The 19,735-nt window shown below is 37.8% G+C and overlaps 1 protein-coding gene and 1 long non-coding RNA gene across 2 annotated transcripts in view; one reads left to right on the forward strand and one right to left on the reverse strand.

Annotated features, from left to right (window-relative positions):
* Positions 1-17,855, forward strand: MEIOB (meiosis specific with OB-fold). The gene is made up of 13 exons (XM_065412531.1): positions 1-69; positions 3,396-3,453; positions 5,871-6,002; positions 6,821-6,893; positions 8,977-9,172; positions 10,332-10,432; positions 11,520-11,572; positions 11,671-11,766; positions 13,246-13,347; positions 14,004-14,157; positions 15,017-15,200; positions 16,225-16,311; positions 17,277-17,855. The coding sequence occupies exons 1-13, from the start codon at positions 1-3 to the stop codon at positions 17,385-17,387; spliced, it is 1,416 nt and encodes a 471-aa protein (XP_065268603.1). The 3' UTR covers positions 17,388-17,855.
* The window catches only part of LOC135884946 (uncharacterized), a 10,209-nt gene continuing 2,393 nt past the window's right edge, over positions 11,920-19,735 (reverse strand). Inside the window, exons 3-5 of the long non-coding RNA XR_010561724.1 lie at positions 16,171-16,284; positions 14,977-15,064; positions 11,920-12,572 (exon numbers count right to left, since the gene is read on the reverse strand). This is a non-coding gene — a long non-coding RNA (uncharacterized LOC135884946). The remainder of the gene's footprint in view (positions 12,573-14,976; positions 15,065-16,170; positions 16,285-19,735) is intronic.

The raw sequence follows: 19,735 nt of genomic DNA on the forward strand, positions 1-19,735 counted from the left end.
ATGGCCTATTCCATTTCAACACACAACTTTGTTGCGCTTTCAGATCTGCATCCAAATTTGGCTCGCCCTGTAAGTCTCAGCAACATCGTACTTTTGTTCTCCGATGAAATTGTATCTGACTATATTCTATTACTGCAAAATTATGTAATTGACAGGTATTTAGAAACTCATAGCATCAGTGTAATTGTTAGCTATAAAGTACCGTACCTTCTTTGTGTACACAGCAGGAAAATGAAAATTGCTGCTGCTGTTGTCCATAGTGCGAGTACTACAACTATAGATATTGACTGGGCAATTCATTATCTGGAAGTATCAGAGACCTCTTTGTATCATTTTAAATGAATGCTGAATTAGTGATTGCACATACAGAGTCAGGACTATGTAGTCACAACACATCAGGGATGTGTGATATTCTTTGGCTACAAGTTATGGACATAGGGCCTGATCCTGCAACCTCTGCTCACATAAGTAGTCCCATTGGGCCAAATTCTGAAGTCCTTATTTATTCAGACAAAACTCTTATTGACGTCAGTGGGAGTAAAGATTTCAAGATTATATACCCAATGGGTTTATTATTATTATTTCTTAATTATTTAAAACAAAAAATGGTCTAGACACTTAATAAATTATAAGAAGATAAGGACTCAGCCTCAGAATACATTAAGATATCATACAGAAAAGGAAGGGGAATGAGGTGCAACAAAAAACAATTTAATTGAGCAGCGAAATTTAGTACTACTTGTTAGTTCTATGATCTGTGTTTAGATTTATTACTGTATATATCTATATTATGTTTTCTATCATTTAACTGTTAACACTTTGAGTGAGGACCAAGACTACTGTATTCCTGAGAGTAAAGCTTGCAAGATTAGGCCTATAATATAAACTAGCATAACTGTCCTTTGCATTTTAGCTCATTGACTTTGTATTATCAAAATAGGAAATCCCAGTGCATATATTTAATTTTCATTCTTTGCTTTTCAAGTTTAGATTTTAATATTCTGGGCTATATCATTCCTTCTGCTCCAGAAACTCCGTCTCCAGTTTTCATAGTCCCCTCAGTCGTGGGCTATAATGGTCTCCACTAGACCACCAGTGACAGCATGTCTCAAATGTTTTGTGCTACTCAGTGCAGGAGCCTGGAGAACAGAGACTGAATTTCAGCTTGGATGCATTGAGAGCTGTGGTGTTGTATCCAGATATCTCCACAGATCTAAGGGCATTTGCATGGTTGCAGGGCCATACATGCTACAGAAGTTCTGATGACATTGAAACAGAGTTGAAAACACATGGAATTTTCCAAGTACTTTCCCTGTTGCCACAGCTTTTCTATGGGAGAGGACAATTTAGTCCGATGTTCTTGTCTATTTTAAATAATGAAAGCTGGGTAATCACAAAAGGAACTGAAGCAGATGAGAGATTTTTACACACACCTCAGTATTTTGTGCTGTCATTTTTCAACTTTTCATAAATTCTCCCTGTCCCAGCAAAATGCATTAAAGTCTTTGTCGTTTGTCATCACTCACAAATAAATTGATCTACCAGCTCAGTTAAAATATATTCTCTTTTAAAAGCAAAATTGTAATTTTTGAGTGCAGCAGATTGTTTTCATCTGAGAAACATCCAATTACTACAAATTAAACCTGACTCTCTAATTAGCTTTTGATGGGTGGATAATTTAAAAAACAATAAATCTATCAATACATGTTAAACTAATGAGTACATATTTTAATTGGTTAAAATTAGTTTTTAGTTTACTGTAGTGTAATTTTATTTTGTTAGGAGAGGCTGAAATAAATTATACTTCAGGTTAAAGTTTTTAAGAAGACGTTAAATCACATGTTCAGATTCCAAGAACTAGCTCCCTATTACCAGCAATGACATACAGGATGTGTTGCAAGCTCATTTAATTGCCGTCCAGCCTGGCTTAAACTAAATAATGTTATGTGGATTGATAGAAAACGCTGTATGAAAGAAAGCTCTGAAGACCTCAAGGAAGTTACACTGTATTAAACACATGCTTCTAATGAAATCCTTTAAATAACTATAGGATAGGACAGTTACCGTGCTCCACCTAGTGATTGAAAGTAAACTATAAACATGGGCTCAGCTTCTGAGCAGACTTGCACTGTGTATCTCCAGAGAAATAGGTGGCTAGCATGGGGTTGTAAATTAGTGCAGAATTCAACCTGAATTGACCACTAAATTGTTACATTTGCAAATACCAATTAACTGGGTCATATATTCCATCAGTTGTTGGAACAACGAAATTGCAGGGACATCCACTGAATGTAAGTGCAAGTGCTATGCAGAGATGTTGTCCATTCCAAAATGCAAATATAAATGATACATGCTCTGTGACCACTGGAATTGTCCTAGAGAGCTAGTGGCAGTGGCCCAACTAGTGGGAACTAAACTGGTGATGCTAAGACTGCAGAAGTGGTAGGCAGCTTGACGGTCTTCACTTTTTAGGCCTTCACACCCTATCCTCTTCAATTTACCACCTCTCATCCACTATTGAGATGCTGACTCCTGGCTCTGGTCAGCCCACAATGCCAGTCTCCATTGCCCACTTGTTAAATTTTCAAACAACCATCTTTGTGCTTTTTATTTTCCCATGCTGTCTTTCACACTTGGTAGGCACTCTGCATAAACATCTGCAAAGCTAGCTCATTATACTGCTTCCAAAACCTCCTTTTCTGTGATGCCTACAAAAAAACTTGACCATGAATCATAGAATATCAGGGTTGGAAGGGACCTCAGGAGTTCAGGCTGGTGGTGTGCTGAGACCACTGCTTATCACGCTGACCAATGTGGATTATTTCCTCGTACTCCCCATTTGCCTGTATCTATCTGTTGTCTTTCTTATTCTTGGATTGTAAATTCTTTAGGGCGGGGACCATTTTTTGTGTTTGTACAGCACCTAGCGCAATGGGATCCTGGTCAATGACTGCTACAGTAATATAAATAATAACAAAGCGGCTGAAAGCCATAGGGTCTCTCTCCATTGTGAATTTAAGCAGATCTTGGCCCAGTACATTTTTGGGAGCCACATGCCATGCCCACAACATAGTCCAGCTATCCCTGCCTATCTGAGGGGAAGACAGCCAAAATTATAGACATTTTTAGGTAACCTTTTTCCTCCCACGGCTTTTTACACAGGCAAATGTTTGGGCCTCTTTTACCATTTTGTACTAGTTACTTTTTTTTCTTATAAAACTGAATGTTTATGTTTAAGCCATTCATTTATGTGGCACTGTGGAATAAATACATTAAAATGGTTATCAGTCAATAATATGTTTATTATCATCTGAGTATAACAAGTCCATGAAATCTAATTTATCATATGCATCTGTGTTTAATATTTGTATTCTATAATCTTTTTTGTTTTTCAGAGTATAATCGGTGTAGTTATTGGGAAAACAGATGTCAAAGGTTTTCCAGACCGAAAAAGTAGGGTTCTTTTTTTAATTTCAGTTTCTCATGTGATGTAACTTTGCTTGTATGACTACAACAAAAAATATTTAGTTTTCTTTGTGTTAAAAGAATAGAAAAGCTCAAACTTATTTTTTCAGAGACAGAAGGAACAGTATTAATTTGGCAAAACTCTCATCAGTTTTGTTTTTCAAAGCAGAGGTGCTTGAGATCCATAGTTCCTAACCCCAGCTCAGGGCATGGGGGAGATGATGCCAATTTTGGCCCCTCTCTAATTGAGAACATTTCAGAAATGTTGCTGTTTTTTATGTTAATTCTTTGTCTTAATAGGAGTGTTAAGGATGTATTTTGAAGAGTGAAGCAAATAGGGCTGTTTGGATCTCAATGGCACAGATTCATACACTGCATACATTTTAAATTGTATGAGAACAGTATTTTGTATGTAATTTATTGGAATTGAAAGGTACCAAACTGACAGCACTGAAGAGTGAGGTTGTCTGTTTATCCAGAGAACAGGTATGGCTAGGGTGACCAGATAGAAAATGTGAAAAATCGGGACAGGGGTTGGGGGGTAATAGGCGCCCATATAAGAAAAAAGCCCCAAATATTGGAACTGTCCCTATAAAATCGGGACATCTGGTCACTCTAGGTATGGCACAGATATTGTTAGGAAATGCCTTCAGGGAGAGAGGATACTTCAGTCTCCATGACAGTCACTGCTCAGTCCTGCTGCTGGCACTCCCAAGAAGAAGAATCCTTTCTAGGAACATGTCTGCATAACTTTTAAATTCAGTGGTTCACAATACATACCAGGATATGTCTCCATGTAATTGTAATCAGAATTATTCTTGCTGTGTGTGGATCACCATACAGTTTTTATTGAAAACTTACAAATAACAAATGTTACAGTGCAGCATGATCCAAAGACAGCTTCATGGATGAGATTTTGTATTCAGCAAAGAAATAGCAGCCCAGCAGGAGGAGGGAGCAAAGGTGGCTTTTTGTCATCTTTGCTCCCTCCTGATCCTGGGCTGTTCCAAATGCGGGAGAGGCCCCTGGTATAACTAAGTTATGGTGGCTTCCCAAGACTACCGTATGGGCTGCATTGCTGCCTGGAATCTCTGCAGAGCTTTGGCCCTGTCCCACAATGAGTCCCTTCTGTCCCCAGGCATGTCATCTTTGCAAGGGTTTGCGAACAGGTCCTCCAGGGGCAGCCTTAAGGCTGTTCACCTGATTGCCTGCCCTGGGGGAATCAATGCTCCAGCCCAGGGGTCGGCAATCTTTCAGAAGTGGTGTGCCGAGCAGGGCCGGCTCCAGGCACCAGCTTGGCAAGCAGGTGCTTGGGGCGGCCGCTCCGGAGAGGGGCGGCACGTCCACCAATTTGGCGGACGGTCCCTCACTCCCACTTGGAGCGAAGGACCTCCCACCGAATTGTCGCCGCAGATCGCGATCGCAGCTTTTTTTTTTTTTTTTTGGCTGCTTGGGGCGGCCAAAACCCTGGAGCCGGCCCTGGTGCCGAGTCTTCATTTATTCACTCTAATGTAAGGTTTCGCGTGCCAGTAATACATTTGAACGTTTTTAGAAGGTCTCTTTCTATAAGTCTATAATATAGAACTAAACTATTGTTGTATGTAAAGTAAATAAGGTTTTTAAAATGTTTCAAAAGCTTCATTTAAAATTAAATTAAAATGCAGAGCCCCCCGGACCGGTGGCCAGGACCCGAGCAGTGTGAGTGCCACTGAAAATCAGCTCGTGTGCCGCCTTCGGCACGCATGCCATAGGTTGCCTACCCCTGCTCCAGCCCATTTGAGCAGTGTAAAGGGGTTGGAACAGAGGTGAGGATCTCAACCCATGAGGTTTGGTTTTTTTTAACCTCATACCTACACTTCTTCATGCCAGTTTTACTGCTGGGGAGGTTGCGGTAAGCCAAATTCTCTTATCTGTTGACCGCTGTGGAGTTATACCAGCAGAGAAGTTAGCTCAATATGTTCTCTGTTTAGTGTTGCTTTATCATTTTGCACTGCTATATATTTTTATAGTTGGCTGATCTTAAATCTTTCTCTGATGTACACATAACATTTTTGATGCATATCTACTGAATTACACTCCTAAATGTACATGATGTTACATAATATAATAGTCCATTAAAAGTTGGATGACAAGTGCTTTGCCAAGTGTGGGGAGACTTGCACAGCATCTGTTTGAACCATAGTATTTATTGTTGCCAGACAGCTCCCATTCATGAACACCAAATTTCATAATTAAAAAATCTGCTGACCTCTAGTGGTATTTACCAAATTTCTGTACACTAACTTATTTAACACTTTTATTTAAAGTTATGGTAAAATCTGGTCAAGTATAATAATACTAATATCAGATTAAATTGACATGCTTTGATGCATATCTGATATTAAAAGCATTGTTTCTCTTTTTAGACATTGGATCTGAGAGATACACCTTCAGTTTTACCATTCGAGATTCACCAGCTTACTTTATAAATGTAAATTCTTGGGGCAGAGAGGAGTATGTTAGATCGCTTTCAGAAAGTTTTAGAGTAGGTGACTGTGGTGAGTTGGAGTTTACTCTTAACATATTTCTGTTTGAATATTTTTTCCTGTAAATCAGCGTTATGCGTGTGCGGTTTTACTATATTTTCATCTGATGATTATGAGAACAATTTAATTGGAAACAAATTGTTCAGTTACATAAGTATAGAGGAAGAGGGAGTAAACCTTTTAGAATTTAAAATCAAAGCTACAACAGTTGTCAACAGCACCCCTCCCCCAGATATAAACACTGAATATTGCCACTCAGAACCCATCCATAGTTAATGGATCCACATTTTAACATTGTGTTCAATTATTATTAATCATTAAAAGTGAATTGTGTGTGAAGATAATTTAGCATTTTTACTCACATTTTTATTTCAGTTGTAATTTTTTAAAATGATTAGATACAACCCCTTCCCCCCACCAAAAAATCCCCAACTCAATCCACTAAAAAAATCCCCAAAGCTCCTGATTTATTTGTCCTGTGCCAACGTCTCTTAAAATCAGTAGAAAGAGTCCCATTGTCTTCAGTGGTTTTTGGATCAGGCCTATAGGGTGAAAAAAAGCCTGCACAAGGACTGTGCACCACTTTAGTTCCACAGAAGCTCTATTTTGAGGGCTTAAGTGAGACATGGTATATTGTCCTTGTGTGACCCCTCTGCACAGGTGAGAATTTCACTCTTAAAGCACTTTTAAAATATTTCTAATAACTGTAAATGTTTGCAATCTAACCTAAAACAAATAAACAATTGCCTAGAAACATTTCTCTGTACACATCTGTACTCTTCCTTTTAAAATAATTTAATATTATTTTTCTATGTTATATTTCATTTCAGTGACAATTGAAAATCCTTTAGTGCAAACAAAGGAACTAGAAAAGGAAGAAAAATTCAATCCCACAACTCCTAGGTAAATTTAAAGTAGACTTCCAGCTTCTTTTGTGGAATGATCACGATTAATATTGTCTATAATTGTCAGACTAGACAGTTATTATAAGGCAATTTCCCTTGGAAAATTGCAAGATTGTTATGCATCCATGCTTTCCTCCATCCACTACCACCACCGATTTAACGGCGGGGATACTTGATTGGATCTGTAAGGTGCTGGACAACTTTTGGCTAAAAGGGGGTGTGTACTGGGGTACTGAGTGCTCTGCTGCCCATTGGCCAGCTAGAGAGAGTGGCTATTGCTTCCCCCAGTCATTTATTTAAACCATGGCCTAGGGTTTTCAAGCCTCTTGTCTATTTTTAGCTGAACCCACCCCCTCTCCCTGTTATGTTATATAGGAACTATGTTTTTAAGTTGCTCTGGGTCTAACTGATCACCTGTTTAAGTGATCAGGAAGGAATTTTTTCCATCAGGGACACATTGGCTGTGGCCTAGTGGTTCCCCCCCATCCTTCCTTCCTCCTATTGTCCAGGAGACACAATTATGTTAAATAGGTGTAGAATTTAGGAATTTCATGTGAGGAACTTTATGAATGTTAGTCATCACAACTTATGGCCAGTGTCCAGTGTGGATAAAAGGCCAAAGGGCCAGCAACCAGAACATCAGAGACGTAGGATTTTGCTGGTGGATCCTAGGTCTGTGGAAAAAAGGGAGACCTGATGTCCCTGCAGAATGGGGTCCCTCTTTGGGATCCTCTATCCTCTTTGCAGGGGGAAAGGTGAGAGGATTCAGAAGAGCAAGTTAAATCCTTGGGGTAGGCAGTGAAAAGTATACCCTGAGAGTTGTGAGCTATATGGTAGTTGCCCTATAAAACCCACACTGGACCCACTTCAGATGCTTGGTATGAGGAAACGGGGCAGACAGTGATGTTACATTTTAATAAAGTTGTGGCCTGCTGTTTAAAATGTATCCATGTGTCTGTCGTCATTCACTTGTGGGTCCTGAACAATATATAGTTCTATATTCTGCCAAACAGTCTTACAAGGAAAACTTATTTAGTCATGATGTGGACCTTTGGCTTTTGTAGTAATATAGTAAAGATCCTCAGTAGCTAAGCATGACTTACATTATGCCTGCAGTAACTTATGTTGAAGTTAATTGAATTTATTCCAAGGATGACTGTGCCCCATTGTGTTTAATTAAACACTTAATAATTTTATGGAAAGATGTTTAATCCTGTCAAAAGCCATTTGCATGTCTTTAGCTGGAAGGCAGTTTAGTACACTATAGCATTATTTTTTAAAAATAGTTTACATGGTATCACCGTTATTTTGGTTTCAGTTAACTTTGTGAAAGGTATCTGAAAATTTGAGATGGCACAATGAGATTAACTAGCCCTGTATGTCCTAACTCAGAGCGGAGTTTGTCACAGATGTTGAACAACTGAGTCAAACCTTATCTACCCAAATTCCAGCATGGGATATCGATTGAGGGTTATTTGTTTGAGAAGGAAAAGCAAGGACCTTTTCCTTTTCTCATATATTCTTCAGGCATTTGAATCTGTGGAGAGGGAACTCCTTTATCCTGGCTAATGTTTCCCTTGTGTGTGTGTGTGTGTGTGTGTGTGTTTATTATTATTATTAGTAGTAGTATTACTGGTATTTGTCCCAAAAAGTTTACAATCTAAGTACTATAGACTATAGACATTGTTACTGAGTTGCTACCCTAATAGTATGTAATTTAACACTTTGTAAAGCACTTTTTAAATGTTTCATTACATGGAGTATATATCACAAAATAAAAACTACTTGTGAAGTGCTGAAAGGGTGATGGATTTATGTTTTACATTGTTAATAATGCATGTTGACTTCTTGGTAGTAAATATCTATGAAGTGTAACATAATCATGTCATTTTTCCTTAGGATGAAAAACTGACATGTTGTTATCAAGATATAACAACTTGCATTTCCTAACCTTTTATCATCCTCAGTAATAATCCTATAGAAAAACATCAACTGACATTGTTCGCTATGAATTGATGTAACTTTTCACTGGATAGTGTACTAGTGATGTGTAAAATACGTTTTTTATGTATTCAATTTAGCTGCTACAAATTATTGCTCAGTGAGACTCATTCAGTGGTCAAAATTTGTTGCCACTATGAAGTGGACACCAAGCTGCTTTCCCTGTTGCATCTACCTGTAAAGGATCCTCAGGATTACTATTCTCTGGGTGACATTGTTGCAAATGGGCAAAGCCTTGATGGAAGAATCATTAATGTGCTTGCAGCAGTGAAGTCGGTAAGTTAGAAGTGCTATAACAAAATGAAGAGGGTTTTTTTTTCTGCTGCAGCCCTGATTGATTTCAGTGTAGATCTAGATTTACAGGGTCATGGCTGCCTGAAGCAATGATTTTCTTTTGTCTTGGTCTGCAGTCATATGGATTGAGTTAATACAAAGTAAGGGTAACAAGTGACATTAATTATTTTGTAATATTCATAAGAAAATGTAACATAAGGATTGATGTGTATATAATATATTGTTTTATCTGATACAAAAATGCAAGGGGATAACTTATTTCAATGTTCATATCATACATACAAGTCCACTTTTATAAAGTAAAAATTAGATTATAAAATTAGTTAATAAATGTAATATTTAAGTTTTGGGATGCTAGGACTTCTTTGGGATGTGTAAAGCTCTAATTGCAGGCACACACCAACACATACTGTAGCTTAAAAGATCTGCTTTGCAAATATAATATCAAGAGGTTTGAGAACACAAGGTACACCTGCATATTTGAGATCACAAAAGAGCCCCAGATATGTTCAGGAATTTATTGCAACTACTGTACTGATAGTCTGTCTATGAACATCAATCCCGCTATTCTGAAATACATTCAAGTGTACACACTAGGCCAAATCCTGGTACTTTCAGTAAATAGGTTTTGCATAGGTGATTTCAGTGGAGATTTATGAGAATGGAAACCTTCCAAATCTCACACTGTTTTGGGATCATTTCAGCACATGCATAGATGATATACATATCTGGAAATCAACATTTTTTCAAAGTAAACCAGAGTTTCCATGGATACCTTCACATATATAACTCATTCAGTTTTTATGAAATACACAAGTTTGGCCCTTTCTCTGGGGGTTAAAGACAACACTGTCAAACTCTGCTTCTTCACAGAACACACAGTCACCTGTGAAACTTGTCACCGGGGATGTTGTGAAGGCAAAACTATAACTGGGTTCAAAAAAGAATTAGATAAGTTCATGGAGGACAGGCCATCAGTGGCTCTTAGCTAAGATGGTCAGGGATGCAAACTCCTTCTGTATTCTTGCTTGTTGTCATTTTTTATATATTTTAATCATTTTGACTCTTCCTTTCTAGCTTGATTCTTTTTAATTCTTCTATATATTTTAAATGAATAGTAATATTTTTCTTACTTTTCAAGGTTGGGGAGCCAAAGTACTTTACCACTTCAGACAAAAGGAAAGGTCAGAGGTGTGAAGTAAAGCTGTGTGATGAAACAGAGTTGTCCTTTGCAATGATTTGGTAAATTATGTACTAAATCATTATTCAAATACACAAATTAAAGCAAGGGTAGATAAAGAGAGAATAAATTGAATGTAGTAAATATTGCCATAATCTTGTAGTTAGTTAATTGAAATACAGTATTAATTGGGTGGCCACTGTGATGAGGCAGCAATATTTATTAAATGGCAGCAGTATCCATTAAACAATATTACATATAAAGGATATCTGATAATGACCTTGGATATGTTCTCTATTTCTATGAGTTATTGACAAACTTACAGCTCAAGAGTGTCAGAGTGAAGCTGAGCTACAAATAAATTATGAAAGGTCATCAATGGTATGGAATAATAAAGAAACTGTTGCCAATCAGACCAATAGACATTTTATTTATGCAAAGAGGTGTATTGTTTGCTCCCAAACATAGGTCTACCTTTGCATGAATGTACTTATACATGCCTACCAGCACATTCACAGGTAAACAGTTTTATAATTAAATCTCCTAGCAAATATAAAGTAAACATACTATTAGATATGCAATTATGTAGCACTTGCCATTTTAAAATAGCTGTAGGTGCAGTGCATTTCCTCCACAAACCAAACAGTTAAAAAGGGAATATAAAAGATGATAAAAGACTAAAGCAGAATTAATAATGGGAAGTGGAGTTAGGTAAAATGGGTTTAAAATGAAAACAAACACTTAGAAATAACGTAGGAAAGTTTTGTAGTTACTTGGTGGGCTATATTTTCAAAATATGCCTGTAGTTGTGTTTATATCACCTGTACACCCAAATGGTTATGCAATCTGTACACCCAAAAGCATTTGTGCTTGTGCACATAGCATACAAATACAGGTTATATAAACCCAGTAGTTTGCATATACAAATAATGGTATGCACACAGAAGTGTTCATGCACAATTAAAGGCTGGACTGGGGTCATTCTGACCATTTTCACCTATAATTAGATCTTTGTTTAATATTTTGGGGAAGAATGAGGGGAATAAATGCTCCTTAATGGCATAAATGCTAATCCCTACTATTTTTCATATTTTGTCACCCATGTTCCCAATGCTTTCACTATTAAATAAACAGGTTTTTTTTATTTAGTTGGGATAATGAATCTATCCAGCTTGCGCAGAGTTGGATGCCACGAGAAACAGGTATCCCTTTTCTATGTTTTTGTGAAAGATTTCTGCTGTTTTTTATCTTTAGTGTGGTATTTATTTAAAATAACAAAGAATTATGTTTTTGCATCCAGTAATATTTGCATCAGAGCTGAGAATAAATTTTGACAAATTTAGGAACTGCATGACTGCGACTGTTATATCAAAAACCATTTTTACAACTAATCCAGGTAAGAGATTGTTAAAGCCCACATATTGTAGGCTATAATAGATAAATAATTCAAGTGAAAGTGTTAACTTTTTGGTTCAAATTTAGCTTGCATTAGAATTTAAAAGACATTTTGAAGCTTTAGCTAAAGAAAAATGTCACCACATACAATAGCTAATTTCTGTCTATCTCGTTTATTAATGGTTTTTCTATAACACCTAGCATTGTAATATTTAGCACAACTGTCCAATCAGTAGTTTAAAACTTAGCTGAGTCTCCTATTAAGCATTGTGACATAAATATTTTTTTCTTTCTCTATTAGGTACAAAATGCAAACCCAGTAAAAATAACTTGTAGGTTAATAGGTAGAGTTCTTGGGTCAAATTCAGCCCTCAGATTCTCACATGCATCTTCTGATTTCAGTGAGCAATGAATGTGAGCATTTGAGTGCAGAATTTGGCCCAGCGTATTCATAATTTGTCTGTTTTCAGAGACATATGAAAATTTAATTTTAACTAAGAAAAGAATGGCCTGATCTAACACTAGCTGCCTACACAGTGAGTCATCTTCACCAGTTGGAAGCATTCTCTAAGGCTTTGTCTCTCCTGTAAATAGCATTGCGCTTGTTTTGTAAAATTAACAGTTGCATCGTTTCTGAGGGCCAGATGTTCTCATTCCATTGTGTGGGTGGGGTGGAAGGAGTGAACGTGTGAAGATCTGAGCTGAGTCGGTGTCTGTGCAGGAGAACGTCAGATCAGCAGCAGGGCTCCCAGTCACTTCACTCGAGTCCATGGAAGACCGTTGTGTGATCATCATATGTTGGGGACTCTAGATTTTGGGGAGTGGAGAGAGGACAAAGTCATCCAAGAGCTGCTAAACACAGTTTACTTCCTATTGAATGTGCCCCACAGTCTCTGGACATTTGGCGCATATATAGATGCTTAGCTTCCTCACTGTGACAAGAACTCCATAAAGAGGTGTAGCCATGGCAGGAGAGAGAATGGCAGTACAACCTTGGAGCTCGTCCTGATGCCAGGGAAAAGTGCGGTGCATGGATGGTGCACAGGGGAATCTCTACTTTGCAAATCTGTGTGGAAGGGTTGGGCCTGTTTTACTTTGACTCCGTGGCCTAAGTGGCCCTCCCACTCCTCCTAGGCCTTTGTCTTGTGTTACTGAGATGGTATGGCATTGCTACTGTAGCATTTTGCTCATATTTTTAGAGTATTTTTACCCTCTTGCAGGAAGGGGCAGTCAGGTGCCGAGTGAACAATAATTTCTGGTTTCCCTGCTGCACCTCCATCTACACTTCCTTCGTGCATCCCATATATGTATTAATGGTTGGAGAATGAAAGAGAGAAGCATCTCTCTGCTCACTGCAGACTGATGTGGCCTTGCTGCTACCAGAATAAAAATAGCAATAATTTCAGAATTCAGACATTTTACTTGTCATTTTTTGCAGGGGACATTTATTCATAGTTAATTTTTATTTTATATTTTCAAGACACACCAGAAGCGAATATTCTTTTCAACTTCATAAAAGAGAGTGCAGCAACGGGAGCTTTGGATGATATAACTGAGGATCAGTTAAAAGAATCCATAAATTGTAAGCATTCCTCCAGATATTCCTTTGATTTAATGTGACTTGGTTGTGTAGTACTGTCATTTGCTTTTCGGGCCTGTTCCTGCAGCTGTTTTTATAGAGGTAAAACTCACTGACTTCAATGGAAAATTTCACCTGTTTAAGAATTTCAGGACCTGACCATTATCGAGCTGTTTTACAAATTGCCTGGCAATGTTGTGTACCTCAAATGTGGATGGTTATGCTTACTTGCAAACAGCTTGACGTACTATTCTTGGAAATGCACTGGCCTTGGGGAAAGAGACCTAAACTGAATACATTTGAATAAATAAGAAAACAGGGCAAACTATTATATATAAAATACCTATATATGAATATATTTAGAAAAGGAAGCACACAATAAATAGGACAAATATTTTATTTGAAAATGTTTTGGAGTAAAACTTATCTTCTCTGGGTTGGAGCTCTTACTTCTTCGGTATTTTCTTTATTGAATGTCTCACTTTTTTATATTAATTATGAGCTTGATCCAAAACCCATTAAGGTCAATGGGAGTCTTTTTGTTGATTTCAAATGGGCTTTAGATCAGACCCAATATTCCTTTTTGAACTTTGTCCTTTTTTTTTTTTTATTTAGTGGTGTTTTCTTGGACATATTTAACATTTTCCTTTCAACTTTAGTGCAGACTATAGTTGACATTTATACTGTGGAGCAGTTAAAGGTAAAAGCTTTGCAGAATGAGGGAAAACCTGAACCAGTCTATGGCATTATTTACGCTTATATTTCTACATTGAACATTGATACTAATACATCTAAAATTATACGAAACAGGTGGTAAGCAGCTGTTTATATTTTAAATTTATATAAAAAACATTTACCCTCCTCTCCTTTACCTCAACACAACTGAGATCAAACAATGTTTAGCCTACTTCCAGGAAAGTAAAACTTCTCTGCATGGGGGGGATCTGGTCTTGTTAGAATGGAGGCAGGGCTGGCTCTAGGCACCAGCACTCCAAGCATGCGCTTGGAGCGGCACTTTCCAAGGGGCAGCACTCCGGCTCCTTTTTTGTGTGTGCTTAGGATGCAAAAAGCCAGGAGCCGGCCCTGAGCGGAGGTGAGCTGCGGTAGTCGGGGGCGCGGGGAGGGCCGCAGGAAGTAACCCTGGGGGGGGGGGCAGAGGAATCGTTCCCCCCCCGCTCATCTCCGCCTCCTCCCCCGAGCGCGCCTGCACTCCGCTTCTCCCCCCTCCCTCCCAGGCTTGCCTGGGAGGGAGGTGTAGGAGGGGAAATGCGGTGTGCCTGGGGGAGGAGGTGGGGCCGGAGATTTGGGGAAGGGGTTGGAATGGAGCGGGGAAGGTTGGGGCGGGACTGGGGGGGGGCACAGGAAATTTTTTTTGCTTGGGGTGGCAAAAAACTTGGAGCCAGCCCTGAATGGAGGGTTTCAGATATAGTAGTTTGTCAGAGATGATTAGAGATAGGGCCTGCCCTCTCGGCCTTTGGAGGGAGAGAGGAGAGTAAGGGCCAGTTTGTCTCTATATGAGTGTAAAAGATGAAGGAATCTGGCTGGAAGGAAGAGTCCATTGGAGGGGTGGGCTTGGAGGAAGGTCAGGTGGTCTAGGGAACAATTTCAAATTGACAATAAATAACCGTATACCTGTTGTAATTAATACTTTGTCTTTTCCTGTTCCTTGCAGTTCAGGGTGCCGCTATGTGGTCAATGAAACGTCAAACACATGCACTTTCTGCAATGACAACACTTCAGATGCTAAGTCTGTCTTTACCAGTTTTGATTTACTAGTTGATCTTACAGATCACACAGGCACTCTACGTTCATGTAACCTCTCAGATGTTGTAGCTGAGGAAACATTAAGTTGCACGGTAAATAATAGAAATCAGTTTCCCCTGCTTGATCTGATCTGTCTACGAGTGTGAAGTTCAAGCTGTGTGAAGCAAGCCAAAAATTACTAGTATTGCTATATTATGTTTGTACTCCTTACACAGTAGAACCTTGACGTTACGAACACCTCAGGAAAGGAGGTAGTTCGTAACTCTGAAATGTTTGTAACTGAACAAAAAGTTATGGTTGTTCTTTCAAAAGTTTACAACTGAACATTGACTTAAACAGCTTTGAAACTTTACTATGCAGAATAAAAATGCTGCTTTTCCTTTATTTTTAGTAGTTTACATTTAACACAGTGCTCTACTGTATTTGCTTTTATATATATATATATATATATATATATATATATATATATATATATATATATATATAAAAATCTCTGATGCTGCCTGATCACGTACTTCTGATTCCAAATGATGGGTGTGGTTGACTGGTCAGTTTTAACCTCTGGTTCGTAACTCTGAGATTCTACTGTATAGCTACTGCACCTGTCAAAGAATAGGAACTAACAAATGCCTAGAAAGAAGGAATCATGTTTAAATTTATTTAAGAATTTATAACGGTGCCGATCCTCTTAAAACCTTACTTTGATTAAAAGACATTCAACAGAAGATCCCTATTTTTTCATTTTAAAAATTACACTTTTCTGGAGACATAATTGATATTTCCATTAATCTGCCTCCCTGAACATTAAGCAGTTTATTCTACTCAATATATCTATGTAATTATAAAACATGCATCTCTGTGATATTTGATAGCTTTACAAGTTTATTAAAGTGAACAGCTTCTCTCTCTCTCCATTCACCAGTCGGTGGGAAGCGTTTCTGTTTGCTAATTTTTTTTTTTTTTGGTGAGGTATGATTGTTGGAACAATGAGTTTTACATTTTCCTTTGAGGGCATTAGGTTTGTGATCATTCTAATATCTTCTGAAAGTGATTTTCACTCACATATATATTTTTATGTGTTTCAGAAATAAGTATGTTGTTTGATCATTTCAACAGGTCCATGAATTCCTCACTCTGACGGAAGAGCAGAAGACAGCATTAAAATGGCACCTTCTTCTGGAACGAAGCAAAATTTATTTTAAAGTAAGTATGTAGTGTTATCACTAAACAAGTAAACCATTTGTTAGTGTCAGTTAGGGAAAGGATTTTTTTATATTAAAATAAAAGATAGTCACCTAGTGTACTTGTTGACAGTTAAACGGTGTATGAATTTATATGCATATAATTGTTGTATAATACAATATAATACAAGAAAATAAATGTCCTCATTATTGGGTTTTGACAGCAGGATGGCTATTTCTGTAGGCCTTACTCAGGCAAAATCTGAGTGAGGCCTGCAGGATCTGGCCACTGCTGACTAGGGCCCTGGTCTTCTTAAGAGTTGTGCATGTGCTTAACTGTAAACATATTAGTACCATTGACTTAATTAGGACTACTCATGTGCATAAACTTAAGCATGTGTATGTTTGTAGGATCAGGGACCAAGTTACATGTTTGATTATATCGTACTGTGTCTAGGATTGTGTAAATATTACCTTTCGTATTTAATTATGCAACTTAAAACTTTTTAAAAAAAAAAACCACATGGCTTTGCCTTTGGGGAAGGGAATATGATAGTATCTAGAGTCTCTAGCTGTCTTGGGAATGGCAATAATACAGACCCACACAGCTGGAGAAGTGAATTGTTAAAACATTTGCTGCTTTGATGCAACATTCCTGATTTTTTTAAAATCATACACTTTACTGTGCACTGTATGGTACTCCTTTTTTTTTTTTTTTTTTTTTTTTAAATAAAATGGCCTGTTATGGAGCTACTGTAACCTGGCTTCAAACTTTTATTTAACATTCATTAAACTTAACTCTTTATAACACGTACCTCTCCTTAGCCCACACAGTCTCTGGTTCCCATAAAATGGAAGCATTTATCTTTGATATTCATAGGCATATAAGCAATATGCTTCATTTAGGTGTGAGATATTGTATATAACTTTGAAAACAAGAAGTTTTGAAATGTTTTGCAGAAAAAATACAATTCTTTATTTTTACAGTTGGTTTTGTCACCCAGTTTGAGAACCGGATTGAGAGTGAACTTGCTTTCATGCAAACTAGCAGATCCTGTAGAGGCCAGTCAGAGCTTGTCAGGAAAAGGAAGAAAATAACATTGTTTGGCTTTTTAACAGCTGGACGGATTTAAAAAGGTTGTACTGCATTGAAACGACATTATTATAAAAAAAGATGTTTGATGCAATATTTGTATTTTGTTAAATGTATTTAGATTGGTAAAAGAGAAACAGGTTTATTACTGAACTTTACAAATGGGCCTATATCTTCTTGATCTTTCTGTTTTATATTATTCTTCTTAGAAAAGTTTATTTAGGGGCCATTTTAGGAAAAAATCTGTCTGGCATCTAGATGCACTTTCTGTTGAATTAAGCCCCTTAAGTAGAAAAGGAAACAATTTTCATTGTTTATAATAAATTTTGAAAAATGCTCAAAGGAATAATAAACAGTTATTTAATCTAAATTGCAAACATGTTTTTATTACAATATACCCCATAGGAAAGAAATTCTAAAACTATAATTCTTGATTTATTGTGGTAGATACGATCTGTGATCTCATATAGCATTGGAGAGTAGCGATCACAATGCAGTAAAAACAGAATTCTCTCTAGCCAAAAATGATCTTCTCTGACTGCTGGCCCACTGAAGTTCTGTGTTCTCTAGCCAAAGAGGATAATCACTCCTTTTTGGGGAAAATCCCTGTAATTCTAAACTACAAAACACAATAGACCAGTGGTTCTTAACCAAGGGTACATGTACCCCTATGGGTACGCAGAGCAGAGGTCTTCCAGGGGGTACATCAACTCATCTAGACATTTGCCTAGTTTTACAATAGGCTACATAAAAAGCACTAGCGAAGTCAGTACAAACAAATTTCATATAATGACTTTATACTGCTCTATAGAGTATACAGTGAAATGTAAGTACTGTACAATATTTATATTCCAATTGATTTATTTTATAATTATATGGTAAAAATGAGAAAGTAAGCAATTTTTCAGTAATAGTGTGCTGTGACATTTTTGTGTTTTTATGTCTGATTTTGTAAGCACATAGTTTTTAAGTGAGGTGAAACTTTTTTTTGGGGGGGGGGGACAAGACAAACCAGACTCCTGAAAGAGTTACAGTACTCTGGAAAGGTTAAGAGCCATCACAATAGACCTTCTGTGCTTCCTGCTTCTCCACAATGGAGACGTGTAGACTCCTCAACTCAATTTCTACATATGGCAATCAGACTTCTTAAGAATGACACTGCATCGAGCTGGTCCGCAGATTTCCTCAGAATGGGGGTGGTTCTGACATGGAGGTGTTTTTTCCCACAGAAATTAGTCAGCTTGACATGAACTTAGAAGGGACCACAGTCCAAAGCTGACAAAATGAGCTGTTGATTCCAAACATGGCTGTCTGCTTTAAAATGGAACCATAGTTTAACTGTATTAGAGGATAACTGTGGTTGCAACCAGGTCCTCAGTACAATTCTATTTGTAGTATAGATGAGATCCTACAACGTATGGGAAGATAGAGCCCAAAGCATGCTATGAACGGCTCTCCCTGACTTACTTCAGGAATGGAAGTCTGTGAGGGAAGAACAACAGAAGGCCCAAGATGCACATCCCAGATATAAAAAATGTGACTAGAATACCTTTGCACTGAAAAGTTCTCTGTCCAAAAAGCTTTACCAGCTGCTAACCCACTGCTAAGCCCACGCCCCCTTTCCTTTGGGTTATGCATGACTCCTATTCTAGGGTCACCTATTTGCTGCACAGCTATATTTGAGGAGGAAAAGGGATTTTTTTAAATTAGGGAATCTCAAACTTTTTCACAATATATACCACATCTTAAAATGTCTGTGGACTACCTTTTTCTGCATACATGAGTGCACTGGCCACCTTTTCCCCCACTCATGAACTTGTAACTTTGCTGTGATAACAGGAACTGTTTACATGGGAAAGTATAGTTATGAAAATATTATATTTTTTGCTGTATTTTGATGTGACCAAGCCCCTGGAAACAAGGAAAGCCAGTACCAGGTGACCAGCCATAAACGAACAGAAATTCTGCCATTATGCACAATGCGAAGTGGAAAGCTGTTTGTGGGGTTTTGGGCTTCTGGAACAGGCTGATCTTTCCTCTCATTAAGTTGGCCTTCTGCAGAAGCTGTGAACTTTCAAGGCTGAGAGTATCAAGGGGATTTTCTATTGGACAAGACACTTTGCTAGGTTAATTCAGATCCTTGTTTCACAATAGCGGGTTTAGCAGCAGTATTAAAGAATTGATATACGTGAAAATTGTATTTCAGTCCAAAAGTGTTGTACCGGCTACAGTTTCATAAGTAACAACTAGGGCTCTGATCAGGGCCGGCTCCAGGGTTTTGGCCGCCCCAAGCAGCCAAAAAAAAAAAAAAAAAAGCCGCGATCGCGATCTGTGTCGGCAATTCGGCGGGAGG

Source organism: Emys orbicularis, chromosome 10 (genome assembly GCF_028017835.1).
Source record: "Emys orbicularis isolate rEmyOrb1 chromosome 10, rEmyOrb1.hap1, whole genome shotgun sequence".
Lineage (NCBI taxonomy): Eukaryota > Metazoa > Chordata > Testudines > Emydidae > Emys > Emys orbicularis.

Excerpts from the sequence above, each read along its gene's own strand:
- MEIOB (XM_065412531.1), top strand. The coding sequence starts at position 1 with ATGGCCTATTCCATTTCAACACACAACTTTGTTGCGCTTTCAGATCTG. Across the intron at positions 10,433-11,519 it reads TTGTCCTTTGCAATGATTTG|TTGGGATAATGAATCTATCC; the intron begins GTAAATTATGTA and ends TTTTTTATTTAG. Across the intron at positions 13,348-14,003 it reads GTTAAAAGAATCCATAAATT|TGCAGACTATAGTTGACATT; the intron begins GTAAGCATTCCT and ends TTTCAACTTTAG.